The sequence below is a fragment of the Trachemys scripta genome, chromosome 22 (assembly GCF_013100865.1).
Source record: "Trachemys scripta elegans isolate TJP31775 chromosome 22, CAS_Tse_1.0, whole genome shotgun sequence".
NCBI lineage: Eukaryota > Metazoa > Chordata > Testudines > Emydidae > Trachemys > Trachemys scripta.
In genome coordinates this window covers 13,779,368-13,796,353 of record NC_048319.1, presented here as the reverse complement: position 1 = coordinate 13,796,353, position 16,986 = coordinate 13,779,368, and the positions used below count along the sequence as shown (strand labels likewise).

General features: G+C 52.9%; 1 protein-coding gene across 1 annotated transcript; it reads left to right on the top strand.

Annotated features, from left to right (window-relative positions):
• The first annotated feature begins 1,285 nt into the window (after positions 1-1,285).
• PRAM1 (PML-RARA regulated adaptor molecule 1) lies at positions 1,286-16,499 on the top strand. The gene is made up of 7 exons (XM_034755601.1): positions 1,286-1,451; positions 5,505-6,189; positions 10,676-10,742; positions 11,464-11,576; positions 13,437-13,485; positions 15,368-15,467; positions 16,239-16,499. The coding sequence occupies exons 1-7, from the start codon at positions 1,449-1,451 to the stop codon at positions 16,497-16,499; spliced, it is 1,278 nt and encodes a 425-aa protein (XP_034611492.1). The 5' UTR covers positions 1,286-1,448.
• The last annotated feature ends 487 nt before the right edge of the window (positions 16,500-16,986 follow it).

The following is a 16,986-nucleotide window of genomic DNA, read 5'->3' as shown; positions in this document are numbered from 1 at the left end:
TCACATAAACACATTCCAGAAGGGAGGTACCAAGACACCCTGATACAAGGTTATGGTATAAACACACTCCCCAAAGATAATACAGGACACCCAGACCCCTCCTAAAGAGATGGTAGGATGACAGGGTGATGGCTGAAGATGTTTTGATCGAGCCAACATGTACAAGGAAAAGGATGGGAACTAATCACATCAGAGGGGCAATATGTAACTTGGTTGTATCAGCATAAAAAAGGGGCCACATTGGGGGTGTCTTTGTCTGGCCTAGCAGGGAGTGGAAGGTCCTGCCCCTCGCTGAGCGGAGTCCATTGTCACGGGCATACATGTATTAGTGGCCCTGTAGAGGCTGCCAGGTGTTAGTACTGTGCTTTGTCGCCAAGAAACCTGGCCGAGCGCCTTCGCTACTGAACCAAGTCTGTGGCCTTCTTGGGCAGTTCAACCGAGGTCTGCAGTATGGGCTGTCTGCACAGAGCCAGGGCTGGCTCTAGTGTTTTTGCAGCTCCAAGCAGAAAAAAAAAAAAAAAAGCTGCGATTGCAAGCGGCGGCAGCTCTACCGCCGCTTCATTCCACGGCGGCAATTCGGCGGCAGGTCCTTCGCTCCGAGAGGGAGTGACGGCCCCGCCGCCGAACGGCCAGACGTGCCTCCCCCCTCTTCATTGACCGCCCCAGGCACCTGCTTGCTAGGCTGGTGCCTGGAGCCGGCCCTGCACAGAGCTGGTGCAGCACGCAGAGAGAGCACACGCAGCCAACAACCAATAACACGGACTTCAACTTCAAATCAAGATAGATACAGTTCTTACGTCCAAATGAGAGCTAAGGGAAGAGCTGGGGTTTGGGTTTGGTAGCTGAACTGAAAAATCCAGAAAAAATGACATAATTCAGGTCAAATGAAACACTGTGAATGTTGGCTTGAAAGAAATGCCAACATTTTCTACAGAAGTTTCAAAGTGATTTGTTTTGAAAATGTCAACACGAAACATGCTGACATTTGCAATTTTGGGTTTTGGGGTTTTTTTCAGACAAACTATTTGCCAAAGTCGACCCAAATTTGCAAATAATTTTGGACCCTGAAAGATGCATTTTTTGGATGAAATTTCTATTGGCCAGAAAAAAATTGTCCAGCTCTACTCCAACCGAGGCTGTGTAGCTACGCCCAGCTCAGCGTTAGCAGGACATGGTGCTACCACTCTGGCACTGACTGAAGGTAGGTCAGAAAGAGCTGCTCCTCCGCCCCTCGCTGCTTGTCATACAGACCACAACGACTTCCTGAAGTCAGACAGTCGCTTGCTACGCACCTGGCAAAAGCCTTTGGTTTCAAGATGCAGTAAAGGCAGAGGGTGACCACGCTACATACAAATGCTGGATCCCAACCTCCTACAGGCAATTCTGCGTGAGGACATTTGACTCTCCATGGAGAGAGGGGGAGAGAAGCAAGTGCCTGGTGACAGAAAATGGTGAGTAATTTACCGTGTCTCAGTTGTTCACACCTGGTCTGTGACGAACACAAGGGGAGGAGAACAGGGCACAGGTAGTGGGGCAGGATCCCTCCACAGCACTAGGAAAGATGGAGTGTCTTACTTATTGCCCTGTCGTTGCAAGCTGGTTACCAGCCAGACTCAGCAAGAGCGACACAGGGTGGTGAACCTTGCTCTGGGTCAGAGGAGCAGCAAAAAGCACTGTGCAGGACATCCCCATGGACAATAGGACTTTTGCACTTGTCCAATGTGGTGCATAAAGAACCACCAAAGGATCTCAAATTGCTTTGCAGTGTGAGATGTAAACCAAACGGGGATCACTTCACTCAGCACTGAAATGCAGCCACCTCAGGGTCAAACCCAGAAGCTGGATAGAGGCACACAGCAACACTAAACAAACTAGGTCAAGATGTGATGTCTTTTTCAAAGCTACCCTCTAGTTCAATCACAAGCTGTTGGGCTCGATGCAGGAATCACAGGGCAAAACTGCCTTGTGCAGGGGGGCAGACTAGAAGATTGTGGTCCCTTCTTGCTTTAAAATCTATGAAAGCAGAGAAGATTACTGTACGTGAGTGACACAGAAGAGGAGTTTAGGGAGGTAGAATATTTGGTCGGGATATGGGGGTATCAGCAGCTTTAGTTCACAACTAGACTTTTTTTTTCCATCCTTTTTTTTTTTTTTTTTTTTTTTTTGAGTTCATGAAATGGCTGCAAAATGGACATTGGCGTGGTTCAAAAAGCAATTCTGGGTCAAATATTTGCACTTGTGAATCGTGAAAAAGCTGTTTTATACCGTTGCTGCTTCAAAAGCCACCTGGCCTTTTGGGTAGTCCAGGCTTGGAGGACAGATGCCACATTTTGTCTCCATCTGTGCTACTGCTGGCCGGTAACAATATTCATCTTGCAACTGCTGGGGATAGTGGCTACTTCCGTGCCTGCTCCCCTTGATGTCAAAGGAAGCTGGGGTGCTCCCGCCTTTGAAGATCAGGCTACTCATTTAGGTGCCTACATTTAAGCACTCAAGTTTTAAAATGTTGCCTTTAACTTCTTTGTGTCCAATCCCTCATCTGTAAAAGGAAATCACGTACAAGTACAAAGTACAATTTAAGTCTGGGAGTAGCAGGGGGAAGAGACAGATCCAGTGACTTTGAGAGAGCAAATCCAAACATGCTGATTAGCTGTTTTGTAAAGGGACAAAATCAGCATTGCATGGTCTGGGAAATGACTGGTGGGCAGCTCACGAGATCACCCCTTTGTGGGGATGTGGTCCATGCTATACAAAATTTACAACTACAAGCTTTACAAAATTCCAACTACATTATACCCGCTGCTCTCCCGACATGCACTAGTTTGGCAGTGCTAGCCCAAAAGCAGTCAAAGGCCCTTTTCTTTGCAGCCATTCCCCGGGGATTTCCAACACAGAGATTTCTAGGCCATTTGGGCACCTCTGAAATGCTGTGGTAGGGGCCAGCCCCTCGCTGGTGCAGTTACCAGCCTGCCCCACTTCACAGTGTGTGCTCAGCACAATAGGAACCGCACAGGAAACTCTCCAGGCACTGCTCTGAAAAGCATGGGGAGCTCCTCCCACACAAATACAGAACTCACTCTCCCAGATGGCGGTGACAGCAACAGCAAGGAGATGAGCAGAGGCATGCAACTGGGACTGCCTCTGCCTGCAGCTGCAGCGCTCACTAGTGGGGCCGTGGGTCCCAAAGGGCAGCCTCAGTTGGCACCCTTGAATCAGGCTATTGCACTCATAGCAACAGGTGCAAATGGCATTTGGGTAGGGTTACCATATTCAAACATTTAAAAAAGAGGACACCCCACAGGGCCCCGCCCCCGCCCCAACTCCGCCCCTTCCCCGCCCCCATTCCAACCCCTTCCCCAAAGTCCCTGCCCCAACTCTGCCCCCTCCTCTGAGCATCCTGCATTTCTCCTCCTCCCTCCCTCTCTGATCTTGGTTGGGGGTTGCTAAGTGCTTCCCTGCTCCCCACTCGCCCTACAGCCTCTGCAACCCCTCACCCCTGCAGCCTCTGTGTCCCCTGCTCCCCACTTGCCCTGCAGCCTCTGCACCCCCCCTGCCTGCCCTGCTCCCCGGCTCACCCGGCAGAGGAAGAGCTGCGGGCTCCACGTGGACCCAAACACTGTGCCGCGGTGCTCTGCGGGGGAGGAGGGAGCGGGGGGAGGGGGAGGGACTCTGGCTGCTAGAGGACCCAGTGGTTGCGAGCGGCTTTCAATCAGGCCCAACCGTCCAATCAGCCGCGCCGCACTCTGCATGAGGGGAAGGGGGAAATCCCGGACATTTCTACTTTATTAGCAATCCCCCCGGACGGCCATTTAAAGCTGAAAAAGCCGGACATGTCCGGGGAAACCCGGATGGATGGTAACCCTAATTTGCGCCTGCCAGGCTTTGCAAAGAAAAGTGCAACTGGGGTACAAGTGAGCTGCCAAACTTTGTGCCTGCTAGAGCCATGGCCAGTCAGCTGCCCCCAGGAGGGAATTTTTCAAAGGGGTGTGTGACCCAAAGGATGCACCTAAGAGCAAGCTGGTTTTAGGGCACAAATACTTTGCACCGGAAATTGCACTTGTAATAGGGTGCAGCCAACACCAGCAACTCTGCATTACCGGTCAAGAGAGGCCCAGCCATGCAGCAGCCAGCGCCCCAGGCAGCAGCGGGCTCTCGGTTCACACAGCGGCCAGGCTGACAGGTTCCCTGGGAATCGCTTTGCAGTGAGATGGTCTCACTTCTCAGATCCCAGAGAGATGAGGAGCAGGATGGAGAGGGAATGCGGCTGTCTCCTGCCTCCCCTCATTTTTAGGTTACCATATTTTGAGTGTCCAAAAAGAGGACACTCCACAGGGCCCCGGCCCTGCCCCCAGCCCCGCCCCCGCCCCAACTTCACCCCTTCCCCAAAGTCCCCGCCCCCTCCCCTGCTTCCCGCGAACATTTGATTCACGGGAAGCCTGAAGCAGGCAGCAGGTAAGCTGGGGCGGGTGGGGGGAGGAGGCGCGGCCCAGTCGAGCGGCTCCCTCCGGCGGCCAGCCCTGGCCCCGGCCCCAGCGTCTGTAGCCTGGCTCGGCTCGGGCCCTGGGGTGCCGGCCCCGGCCCGGCCCCCGGCCCAGCACCCAGCGGAGCTGGCCCCTCCCTATTTTCCCAGACATGTTCGGCTTTTTGGGATTTCCCCCCGGACGGGGATTTGAGGCCCCAAAAGCCGGACATGTCCGGGAAAATCTGGACGTATGGTAACCCTACTCATTTTGGTGTTGACTTTGATTGGGCTTGGGAGCAGGACTAGGCCCTTTGCTCCCCTCCTAGCCCTGTGCAGTGTTTGGATACTAAATTCTACTTTTCACTATGTTGGTGCCAATATGAAGTAACCCTATGGGGCCAGAGTGCCCCTCCCATTGGAACCCCTTGGGAGGGCACCGAGGGACAAGGAACAGGGGAGAAAAACTCCCCAAGAGTGACCCATGGAGCTTCTCCAGGTTGTTCTGTTGGGGGCCGGGTGCTTATCTTTGCCTCCATCCCCAGAACAAGCAGGAGGTTCAGCCCTGAGATCATTCAGCCAGTGCCATCAGCATCGGGGCCCCATGGCTCCACAGCCGCTGCAGGGCCCCTTTGGCTGTTTGGACTGTAGGCTCTTTCCCTCCGGTTATGTGCAGAATCTTTTATAATGGGACCGCTACCTGTTACTATAATATAAAGAATAAATTAAGGTATCCTATCTCCTAGAACTGGAAGGGACCCTGAAAGGTCATCAAGTCCAGCCCCCTGCCTTCACTAGCAGGACCAAGTACTGATTTTGCCCCAGATCCCTAAGTGGCCCCCTCAAGGATTGAGCTCACAACTCGGGGTTTAGGAGGCTAATGCTCAAACCACTGAGCTATTCCATCCATCATTTGACAGGTGGGATGTGAAATGTTTGTGGTTTTGATTAATTTTACTCCATGGACATTTTCAGGTTGATTGCCTAGAACTGTCCTGAATGATCCTCAGACACGTGAAAATTAACATTGTCTACTCTGTCCTAGGAAGGAGAACGTGTTAAACGCCTACGGGCCAAGTTCCAAGAGAACAGGCAAAAATTCCCTGAAACAAGCAACAGGCCAGGGATTCAGCTTGCAGACTCACTTGCAAAGGAGGAGACACACGCACTTAAACCTGGATCTGAGAGGGACCAATCTACTAAATTACCCAAAGCCAAGAGGATGGGTTTGAAAAATGCTCCTTTCTCTCAGGATGACGTTCCAGGCTTGGGGCCCCTTTGTGAAGACCCCGCCTGGATGGCTAACTCCAAGGATAGAAATGTTATGGAATCCAGCCTCCACCCAGCCGGTCTGCAAACAGGAATACAAGAGGCACCCCCTGAACAAAAGGGCACAAGGAGGAATTCAAACCTTCCTCAGAGAAGCCAGACTCATCAGACCTGGCCACTGATCAAGCATGCTAGGAATCAAGGAGTAAATGCTGGTGCCCCCCTGGTTCCTGCCAAAGGAACAGCCATCCCATCCCTACTGGACACTCCAAGAAGCGTATCAGAGAAATGGCAACCTAAGGTTCCCAAGAGAAAGCCGCTGCCACATGCAACCGCACTGGGACTCAAGCCAATGAAACCCCAGCGCCCTCCGGAGGTGGATCTAGAGAGGTTCTGGAAGGCTGCTGCTATCAGAGCACATGCTTATCCTGCGCCAGAGCCAGTGAGAGGCATGAGGCATGGTATGTCCAGGAGTGTTACATGAGAATCCCCAGGCAGCTAGAGGAGAGCTGTCCTACAGGACGGGGAGTCAATAGTGCAGGAAGGAAAAGCTGCTGAATTAGGATCTGGAATTCTTGTGAGTGGAAGTGTTGAGACTTTAGGGGAAGACGAGGTTGTGGCAAAGAGGAGGAGGATTTTATAAACGTAAGAGGATGGGAGAAGAATTAGAGAGGAAGTTGATCCATTAATAAATGAGGAGATGGAGGAAGTTAATGAGGACTCAGAAATGACTGTTTTTGTTTTTGTTTGTTTGTTTATTTTTTAAATCTGCCTGTAGTGAAAGAAAGCCCAGAGCGGTGCCTAGTTAGGAAGTGATGGAGATCTCCTCCACTGAGCTGGAGAGAGCTGCTTATGCACTGGTTGGCTTAGGGAACTAAGGAACTTCTCTGTAGCTGGCAGTAACTCAGCGGGAACAATCTCTCCCCGTGCAGCCCTGTATGCTCTCAATACTTTTGTGGAATGGGTGGAATTGCGAAGGGTATTCGGAGCCAGCAGGAGCATCCAAGTGGGGCCCAGACAGTTGTCATGTTCCTGCTTTTTGTGTCCAACCTGAATTGCCACAAGCCACCTTTGGTATTAATGACTGCAAAGACTTTTGTGTTGGCTTGATGTGACAACACTCCTCCCCTGGTAGGCAGGGAATAGCACTCTGCTGAGGTCCTCAGGGTCTAAGCAACTTGCATAAGATCACTGCCCTGCTGGTCCCAGCTCTTTTCACAACGCCCTCGTTCCACAAGCTGGCTGGGGTCTTTGTTGTTCTTTGCGCTGCTCTGAAGGATGGACATTGGGCCCTTCAGCCAGTTCGTGCTCCACTGTCTTAAACCTGAGGCAGGAGCACCAGAGCCTGTGTAGAAGTGGTGGTGCCATTGGTGCCAGAGCTGTGGCCTTGTCCCCTGCCCCCCTCTTCCCTCAGGGCCCTGCCCCCTGGCCAGGCCGGAAGCCAGAGCCTGGCCATGGCAAGGGCCACCCAGGGAGCCAGAGGAGCTGTGGGGAGCTCTGAATGCGCCACCTGCGCTGGGCAGGGGACTGGGGTGCCCGAGAGCAGACCCAGCCCATGTCTCTACCTCTCAAGGTGTGCCACCCAGCTTATCAACTCTCCTGCCACACCTCCACGCCTGCCCAAGGCTGCTACACCCATGTTAAAAAGTGGACAGGCATGGCCCTCCCACCTCCCCATTCTGGCACCCCTGACTTGGGGCCCTCCTCCAAACAGCTCTCTGCTGGTCTCAGGTACTTCGGGCCTCCACTGCTGTAACATCTGAGCACATCATAATCATTCATGTATTTATCCTCACTACATCCCCTGGGGTAGGGCAGTGCTGTTATAGCCCTTGTACTGATGGGGAAGATAAGCAAAGAGAGAGGGAGTGACTTATGCAAGATCACACAGACCCTGTGTGGGGGAGCAGGGAATCAAACCCTGTTTTTAGGAGTAGTAAGGAGGTGCCCCTAAATGCTGAGCTATCTTGATCATCAGGCAAGAGCCTAACTCCATAATATAATCCTGGTGTCAGCCACGCTCTTCTCCTGCATCAGTTGTAGTGCAGTCCTGGTGCATTTTCACTCTGAGATGTCTTGCAGACAGGTTCCCCATCACTGTAATTAGAATCTTTTCCTTACAGGCTTCAGCTGAAACAAGTGGTTCCTGTAACCCTTTTACCACTTCAAAGTTAAGCCCGTAATTGTAATTCATACATGTACAGCTCACTGATAAGAATCATCACATAACCTTAGTTTGACTTCACACTGTTGCAAAGCTGGGTTTGCCTCTTGTCAGTAATTGGTGCAGCTATTAGGTCACAAGACAGTCCTTTTTGAGACAGAATTTCCATACCTGGCTGCTTGCCAGGACCCACGCGTCGCTGTTTTCCTGGTGTTCTATCTGCACCGATAATACTGACTATGGATACGTCAGGTGTGCTGGTCTCTTTTGCCTTCATCCAAATGGACCTTGTTCTGTTACCTGTGCAGTCAGTTGGACACATCTCTCTGCCCTCACACCCTGGCTATCGCACAACAATGATACACAGTAATCTCAATACACAATAGTTTCTGCATTGTCCTCTCTTCCTGCTGTTTGTCGTTTCTTTGCTGTGCAGGTGTCCCCACCCCCCATTACTGGTTTTGCCTCGGTTGGGCTGAATTCATTTTTCAGACACAAATCTATAACGTAGAGAATCTAGCTTGGCCTCTCCTCACATCCGAGCCCTGGCATCTGCATCTCTTGTGTCCAGTGCCATGTCGTCTTGTATCAGTTTACCATGCAATGGCCAGACATGCCTGTGAGCTGATCCCTGGGTTCGGAGTGTCCCTGGGCTAAGTGCATTCATACAGCACGTTCCTGGATGGCTGGAAGAGCTTCTCCTGTGCTTCCAGGGGCTCTGTAACCGCCTGCTGCTGTGCTCCAGACAGCATGAGAAGCTGGTAAATATGGGAACAGTCTGTTCACGGCAATCCTTACCTAGGGAGCGCCCTTGTCCAGTTCACTTGCAACTTCACAGGCTTCCCATTGTGGCTGAAGAAATGCCTGGCTTGCCTTCTAAGGGAAGGGAACTGGATTTATTTCCGATCACTCAAGCTTCCTCACAGCAAGTCCAGCCCTCTCTGCCTTCATGGGGTCTTTGGGCTGGAAGCTGATTTGTTCTTTACTTGGGGGGTGTCTAAAAACACTTAAATTGTCCCAGCCTTTCTGACTCCACGTTTCAGCAAAGGCATTTCAAACAGCAATGCTACTGTCCTCTGGACAGCCACCAGGGGGCGCCAGACCCTGGAACTTAATGCCCGGTCTGGGAGCTGGGGACCCAGGTGTGTGAGGGTCTGGCAGGGGAAGGGAGTCAGTCCAGGGGAGCGCTGGATATAGGAAGGGGGTCAGTCCAGGGCCGTTAGGGAGCCGGGCCTGGGGAGGGTCCATTTCTGGACAATGGAAGGGAGAGAGCTGGAATGAAGCTATAATAGAATGAGATGGGCTGAGTGTGATGTGTGTTGTCATTGTAGCTCTCTCTGGGGTCGGGGGAGGCTGGGCCTTCCTGCAGCCATTGTCAATGCCAGTCAATATGATCCTGGATCCTGGTGTACGGCGACGTATGGCCTGCAGGGTGTGGCAGGGAAGTGGAGCCTCGTTCACGTTCTTCGGAGAACTATCAACTTAATCGCCACCAGTGATGCACTCCCAGGATTCTGGTTTAGTAGCGCATGGGAGCTGCGCACGGGGCAGAAACCCCCATCACATAGAATTAAAAAATACTGACTGTGCTGCTTATCACTCTGTCCATAGAAGTGTTTTGGCAAAGATTGCAATCCACTTTTATCAGTCTAAGCTGCAGCTCCACTTGCCGGCGTAGCCATTCCAGCAAACCCCTTCTACCATAGACAAGGGCTTTCTCAGCTGCCTTTTCTCTCCTTCTCCCAGGGCCAATGGACAGGGACTATTAGGGGTCAGTTCTGCTCTGTTCCCATACGCCCTGGAGCCTGGCCTCTCCCTCCCCTCTTCCCAGGGCTGATGGAAGCCTGTGATGGATGGAGTGTGAAGAACTGGGGGAGGGGGCTGTGGTTACTGCACCTTGAAGGACTGGCACACAGTGTTGCGAACGGTCACAATTTTATCACACAAGTGGGGTGATATTTAGTGCACTTCGTAAAGCCCCAGCTCATGAGTCACGTGGTCAGCTTGCATTTAAAAAGAAAAGTAACTTTCTAGCCCCACTGGTTTTTGAGGAAAGTTTGAAAACATGGCCAGAGAGTGACTTAAAAGAGCAACAACCAGGAACAAAAAGAACCCCAGATTTATTAGTATTAAAAAACCCTCTCATGATTTTTAAGCCAATCTCGAGATTTTGGGGGGCCTGATTCATGGTTTTTCATTGCTTGGGGCTGACGATGCTGTATAAAGACATGTCATCGGGCAGCAGCTGCAGTTGCAATTACTTGGCTACTGAACCCAAGATGGAACGAGTGGACTGGGTGTAGCTTTTGACTTGGGAGTCCCTCGCTGTGCTGGGATTTGTGTGTATTGTTTCGAGCCAGTGAAAGTCCTTGTAGTTCATCCCAGGGGCGGACTTGTCTGAATGGAATTCCTGGGAGCAGTGATGGGGTGGGAGCATTTTAATAGGAGCCTTTTTGAAACAGCAAGGTGACCAGTGAGGCAGCATTATTAAGAGACCGGAGCACTGCCCCGGCCAGGGGACTATGGAGGAGTCCATGACTGTGTGGTTGGGCACAGCCCTCTCCAGTGGGGAAGGCAGCATGCCCCTGCGTACAGAATGGTCAGGGGCAGATCTGGAATCTAAACACGAGTTTCTTGGTGGGGTTGGAGGTTTGCATTGCTCTGTCAAACCCAGGAAACTGGCTTGAAGCCATCAGTGAACTGGCTTTCCCCTCTACCCCTCCCCGTCCCCACAACCTTTGCCATAGGTCACCTGAAGCCAAATTCTGCTGTGTCTTCCCCAGTGCGACTTTCATCTCAAGCTGCTCCGTCTCCTCGTGTCCCGAGTTCGGCGGGGGAAGTACTGAGATGGTAATTCTTTCTTATTCATGCTTTGCAGCCCCACCTACAGGATGGGCTGCTGCCGACCAAGGGCCAGAGCTGGGGATACAGTCCAGCATTTTCAGAAGTGGCCCCAGTTTTTGGATGCTGCAGTTTCTGGGTGCCCGATGTGAGACCCCTTGGGCTGGACTCCCCGTTGGGCAGTCATGCCCACCAGTGCTCAGTGCCGCCATTCTGCTCTGGGGGTGTTTCACGAGATTAAATGGTGCACAAGCTGCAGGGCAGAGGAGAATCAGACCTCCGGGGTGCTGGGCACCCTGATCTCCAAACGAAATCCATGGGAGCGCCTGGAGAGCCGCAGCAGCCCGAGGTGTCTCGTGTGGGAGACTGGGGCACCTCTGGTGCTGGGCTCCCTCTGCAGCTCAGGTACCGATTGCTGTCCAGCACACACCCTGCTGCGGTTCATGGCTATAAGGGAGGCGCAGCATTGCAGGCCCTTGCAGAGCACTCTGCAGAATGACGGCGCAGCCTGCAGCCCCAAGCTCCACTCCTTTTGGTGCCTTACAGTGTTGCAGGTCCCTATCCCTGCTGCAGCCCACGGCCAGCCCCAGGCACATTTTGGCCTCTTGCCCCTTGTCATCCACCCACTTGCAGTGCTGATGTTTGTGACAGTCTGTTCAACTCGGCTCTCGCACGGCAATCACACCCGCCACCACTCAGCTTCCTAATCCCATTTTCTCTGCTGCCTCAGTGACCAAGAGCAGATCTATGATGATGTGGAAGCGGTTGGGCCAATTGGCAAAGGGAAAAGACGTCCATTATCACCTGCTTCCCGGCTTCCAGCAAGTCCTCGCTCTGGAACAGGTACGTACCCCAGACTGGAGCGGGGGTTATGGAGTGTGTAGCCAGCACGGCAAATTAAAAGGTGGCCACTGCCCACTAATAGCTATTCAGAGCACAGCTCACGAGGAGCTCACCATCCACTACGAGCGTAGTGTGCAGCTCCACTCTGAAAAGTGAGTGTGCAAACCTGACCCCTCTCCCCCGCTCCCTGTGTGCATCAAAGACATTTCTGGTCAACCCAGACCCGGGGAGATGCCACACACCTCTGGCGCTCAGACAGCTTGAATGTGGCCAAATACCAACTCTGGGATGCCCCTGAGTGGGGGCCCAAATAGCACCTGGCCGAGCTTTTGAGAACTCAAGTCAGAGCGAATAGAAACTGCGTCTTGTGCTTCTGCAGCCTGCTAGCACGGCGTGGGGAAAAGGGGCTGTGTTAGCACTGTCAGAGACTGGCACCAAGGTGCCCACCCCCGTCCACTTCTCCTAGGAATTCAGGCACCAGAGAGGTCGTGGTACTGTCCCAGCAGCCACAGGTGCCCATGAGCAGGTGGCTGAAGGGGCTTGAGACCTTGGGGTGGATGCGGAAGGCAATGATATCTAGGCTCTGTGCTCTCCAGGTGCAGCTGTTATCCTTGGGTACAAGAGAAAGGATTTTGGGTCTAACCCAAGGATAACAGCTGCACCTGGAGAGCACAGCGCCCTCTAGCAGTGAGGTTTGGAAACCTCAGGGGCCGGGGCCTAGCTGAGTCCCGAGTCAGCTTGGACACCCAGTGCTAAGAGCAGTTTTTTAAAGCCAAAGCACCATCCACCTCTGCTTTGAAAATTCCCCTTCTTGGTTGAACACCCAAAATCCTCTGCAAAGCACCAAGGTGGCCCTGTGAACCCCTGCGGTGAAGTCCTCGGTCTCCGTTTCCTGCGGGGCAGAGGCTAGGAGAGTGAGTGAATGCACAGTCAGCACGCGGATGACCAACAGTGCTGCCTAGCGGGGTTACAGTGTTATTATGGTGACGTGGTGGGATTCTGGGGAAGCGCTGGTTGGAGTGGGGAGGGTTAGAACCAAAGTGAAGGGGCTGGAGAGACTGATTACTGACCCTTCTTAAAGACTGGCTAAGCAACAGCAAAGGTCTCCAGGTATTTGCAGAGGACATCATAGAAGGAAGAATAAAAAAAAAAAAATTAATGGAGATATTCTATCTCCTAGAGCTGAAAGGTCATCAAGTCCAGCCCCCTGCCTTCACTAGCAGGACCAAGTACTGATTTTGCCCCAGATCCCTAAGTGGCCCCTTCAAGGATTGAACTCACAACCCTGTATTTAGCAGGCTAATGCTCAAACCACTGAGCTATCCCATAAGGGCAAAAAAGAAATAGAATATTAGGGTTGGAAGGGACCTCTGGATGTCACCTAGTCCAATGCTCTGCTCAAAGCAGGGCTGATACCAGACAGATTTTTGCCTCAGTTCCCTAAACAGCCCCCTCAAAGATTGAACTCCCAACCCTGGGTTTAATTGGCCAATGCTTAAACTACTGAGCTATCCCTCCCCAGTGAACCTACTAGGGCATTCAGTGCTCTCCTGCCAGTCCAGGATGCCCCCTGCAAGGGGGAGAGGGACAGGGTAAATGTAAGCTGCACATCAAGAAAGCCTTCCTGACAGCGAGATGGGTCTAGCTGTGGTGTCATCTCCACATAGGAAGCCCCATCGTTTGGCACAGAGAAGCCAGGGTAAAGCCCTGGGGGACAGGCTCAGAGGGCTGAATGGGACCCAGCCTCCACCTCCGATGCCGGCAAAGCATTCCCGCCAGCCACCCCTTTGAGCTCGTCTCAGCACGCGGCTTTGCCACACCAGCCTCACTGACTTCTCCATGCTCCGTTTGTTTGTGCAGGTGCCAAGCTGACCCCTGACAGATTTCCCCCACCGCCCGCTGAGCCCAGGTAATCAATGGATTTATTAATTCAGTGCTACCCACATGCCTAAACACTGGCAATCGCCTAGGGCATTTGCGGTGCTTCTGCAAGGGCCACTGTTTTAGCTGAGCCCCGGGGGACTGAGAGCTATAAGCCTGCGGCTATAGCATAAGCCTAGCGAGGGCTCCAACAGCGTCCTCTGCTCTGGGCACCGGCAGAGAGGCCCCGTAACAGCCTCAGGCAGCCAGCGGTCAGGTCACATTTCCCAAGTTCTCTCTTTTTCAGGAGACCCAGCGTTTTCCACCCCCGCCCCCCACACCAGCGGAAGGGATTTTTCTGTCAGGGCAGTTCACCCTCCTCTCCACGAAGCAGTAGTGGGGTTGACAGACACTTGTGTTGATCTAGCTGCGTCTCGAGCTGGGGCTAGGTTGATGCACCCATGTCTCACAGGGTTTGAAATTTTTCACAGCCCTGAGCGATGTCGCTAGGTGGGTCTCATTTTTGGGTGTCGACCAGGCCTAAACTGCACAGCTGTGGAACTGCAGAGTACACATGGCTCTGGGTAGAGATTTCCAGCTGGGCTAAAACAGGACAGAAAACTGAGCTCCTCATTCACGGGATCAACACAAACTTCTCTTACTGGGGCTCTGTGCTAAATGCCCTGTGTGTCCCTAGGGGCGCTGGGCTCAGTCCCTGTCCATACGCCTATGTGTGTGCTGGTGCCGTTCCCCGTCCTCTGGCCAATCTGGGCAGGCAGAAGGGAAGCACTGTTTGGTTGATAAAGGCAACTGCATAGAAGTAACATGATTTTTGCTCGGTAAGCTCAGCCATGAATTTGGTAGGACTCTATGTATAACTGTGCATTTGGCTGTATTAAAATTCAACAAACCCAAATGTTTCGGCCCTACCTGAAATGAAATACTTTGTTTTACTTTTTCTGATGGAAAATTAAGAATTCAGCAAAGATTTGAGATTGAGATTTTCCCACTGAAAATTCTGAATGACCAAAAAGCTGCATTTCCCACTATTTGGATGAAAAATTCCTGACCCGCTCTCCCCATAGAATCATAGAATATTAGGGTTGGAAGAGACCTCAGGAGGTCATCTTGTCCAACCCCCTGCTCATAGCCCATGGGATTGCTGGCTCAGTCTGGGCCTCAGGGTTCTGGTGGGGCATTGGTTCTCCGAGTCCTCGTTATTCAGATGGAAGTGAGAGCCCGGTAGCTCTAATATCAGAAAACAGTCTGTATCATAAAGAAGCCTGATGGTTATAACCCCACATTTGACTTTGCAGTTCAACTTTGAACGAGAGGCCCCCACCTGGGTGAAGTTAAAGACAGGAATTGAGCCTTCACCTTTGGAATTTCCAGTTGTAGTTTCTTTACCTTCACCCTGCATCAAAGCCAGGGCTTGCTGTGGTCCTTTGCATGGAATATATCTTAGCTTAGAACAGGGATCGGTGCAGAATGATTCTCCAGGCCATCTACGGGCTCGATTCACTATAGCCCTGCCTCTTGCACAGTCATTTACACCAGAGCACGGGAGTGCAAAACAGGCCGGGGATGTTTCACTCGGGCTCTGTGCCGGAGTAAATACCTGAACACACGGCTGGGCCGACGAACTTCAACACAAAGGCACTGATTCTGTGCTCCATTGCGCTAGCGTAAAGCTGACACAGAACCAAGTGGAGAATCCGGCCCAAACAGTTTAACTTCTCGGCTGGTTTGGAATGCAGCCCCAAAGCCTGGACGGATGGAGACCCTGGGCTGTAGTGGGGCATCCCCAGCAGTGGAAATGGGATGCGGTGTTATTGCCATGGATGACAAGGGAGGATTGGGGGGCGGGGGTGGAAAACGTTTGGTCTCCTGAACATTCCGGAAGATCATTGTGACTTTTCCTGGCTCTGCAGAAAATCCCAGATTTCAAAGCTAAGCGGGAAACATGGGAAGAATCTCAAACAGTGCAAGAAAGAAGAGCAGGCGGACAAGGAATTTCGGAAGAAATTCAAGGTGAGCAGCAATGGGCCCTTTTTCAGAGCAATCCCCCCATGAGGTGCAGTCAGTCATTCATTCCCCTCCTGCAGCCACAGTGAGGATGCTGCCCTCTGGCAGAGGGATTTCATACAAAGCTAGAGAGAGCTCTCCTCTATAAAACAACGCTCAATAGAAACCCAGACCAAAGTCTTCGTTAGCTTAGACTTAACGGTCTTAGGTCCCCCACTACAAGATCTGCCCTAGCTCAAGCAGAAGTGATGGGCTCAGGGAAGAAATAACAGTTCCCAGTGGTGAAACCATCTGCCAGAACACCCCCACCAGCGTGACCTAACACCCCCCGTACTTGCGAGGTCGTGCTCTGCAGAGGACACCCTTCTGACAACAAAACGGCTCCCCCATGCAGCCAAAGTGCTGGTCCGCCATTCCGGCGTGATCCGGCCCCACTACAGCACAGCCGGTCCCTGGCCAGTGCCAGGCAGGAGGTGAGGGCTGATCTTAGAGATCCATCCTGGCCTTACAGTCTCTGATGCTATATGACCAACTCCCAGTCTTTAACATGTGTATCCCCATAACTTCCCCGCCCGCGCAGTGCTGCTAGCCTCAGGTTGCCGATGGGGAGCTGAGCACAGAGACTTGCCCAAGGGCCCCCAGGACCTCTGTAGGCCAGCAGGAACTGCAGCGAGGCCTCCTGCCTCCCAAGCTAGTGCCCAAAGCACTGGGCCATTCTTTCCCTCTGTCAGAGCCATGGCTGATTTGGGTGCTTTTCCTCCACCGCATCCCCTGCAGAGCTTCTTCATCCCCACAGGCGCTCTGCCCCCAGCCTCCTCCCATGCCACATTCTTCAACGTGCCCTCGCACCATGCGACGCTGCTTCCCTCCCATATCCACGGTCTGCTTCCTGAGACGTGGCCTACAGTCAACGTGCAAAAGTGGACTGGGATAGTGGGCCGTGGCGTGGGGGAGGAGTTGCTGGGGAATGAGGCTGTGTCAGGGTGTGAGGGGGAGCAGGGCTGTGTGCAGGGGTATGGGGCTGTGGAGAGAGCATAGTAATGGGGGGATATGGGGGAAATGGGCCACGATCTGGGAGGAGGCTGGAAGAAGGGAGATGAAGAGAGAGGGGGGTGAGAGGGAACATGAGAGGGGATGATGGGGGTAAGAGAGGACATGGGTGAGTGGGGACGTGGGAGGGGACGATGGGTGGAGCGGGGACGTGGGGAGGGGACGACGGGGGGGAGAGGGGACATGAGAGAGGACAACAGGGGGCAAGCGAGAACATGGGAGGTGAAGACAGGGGCAAGTAAGGCCATGGCGATGGGATGACAGGGTGAGTGGAGATGTCTGAGGGGATGACAGGGGCGAGCGGGGACGTAGGAGGGAATGGCGGGGGTGAGTGGGGACATAGGAGGGGAAGACAAGTGAACAGGGACACGGAAAGGGATGACATTGGTGAGCGAGGACATGGGCGAGTGGGGACGTGGGAGGGGACAACAGGGGCGAGCAGAGATGTGGGAGGGGACGACGGGGGTGAGCGGGG

Excerpts from the sequence above, each read along its gene's own strand:
- PRAM1 (XM_034755601.1), top strand. Across the intron at positions 13,486-15,367 it reads CCACCGCCCGCTGAGCCCAG|AAAATCCCAGATTTCAAAGC; the intron begins GTAATCAATGGA and ends CTGGCTCTGCAG. Across the intron at positions 15,468-16,238 it reads AATTTCGGAAGAAATTCAAG|AGCTTCTTCATCCCCACAGG; the intron begins GTGAGCAGCAAT and ends CATCCCCTGCAG.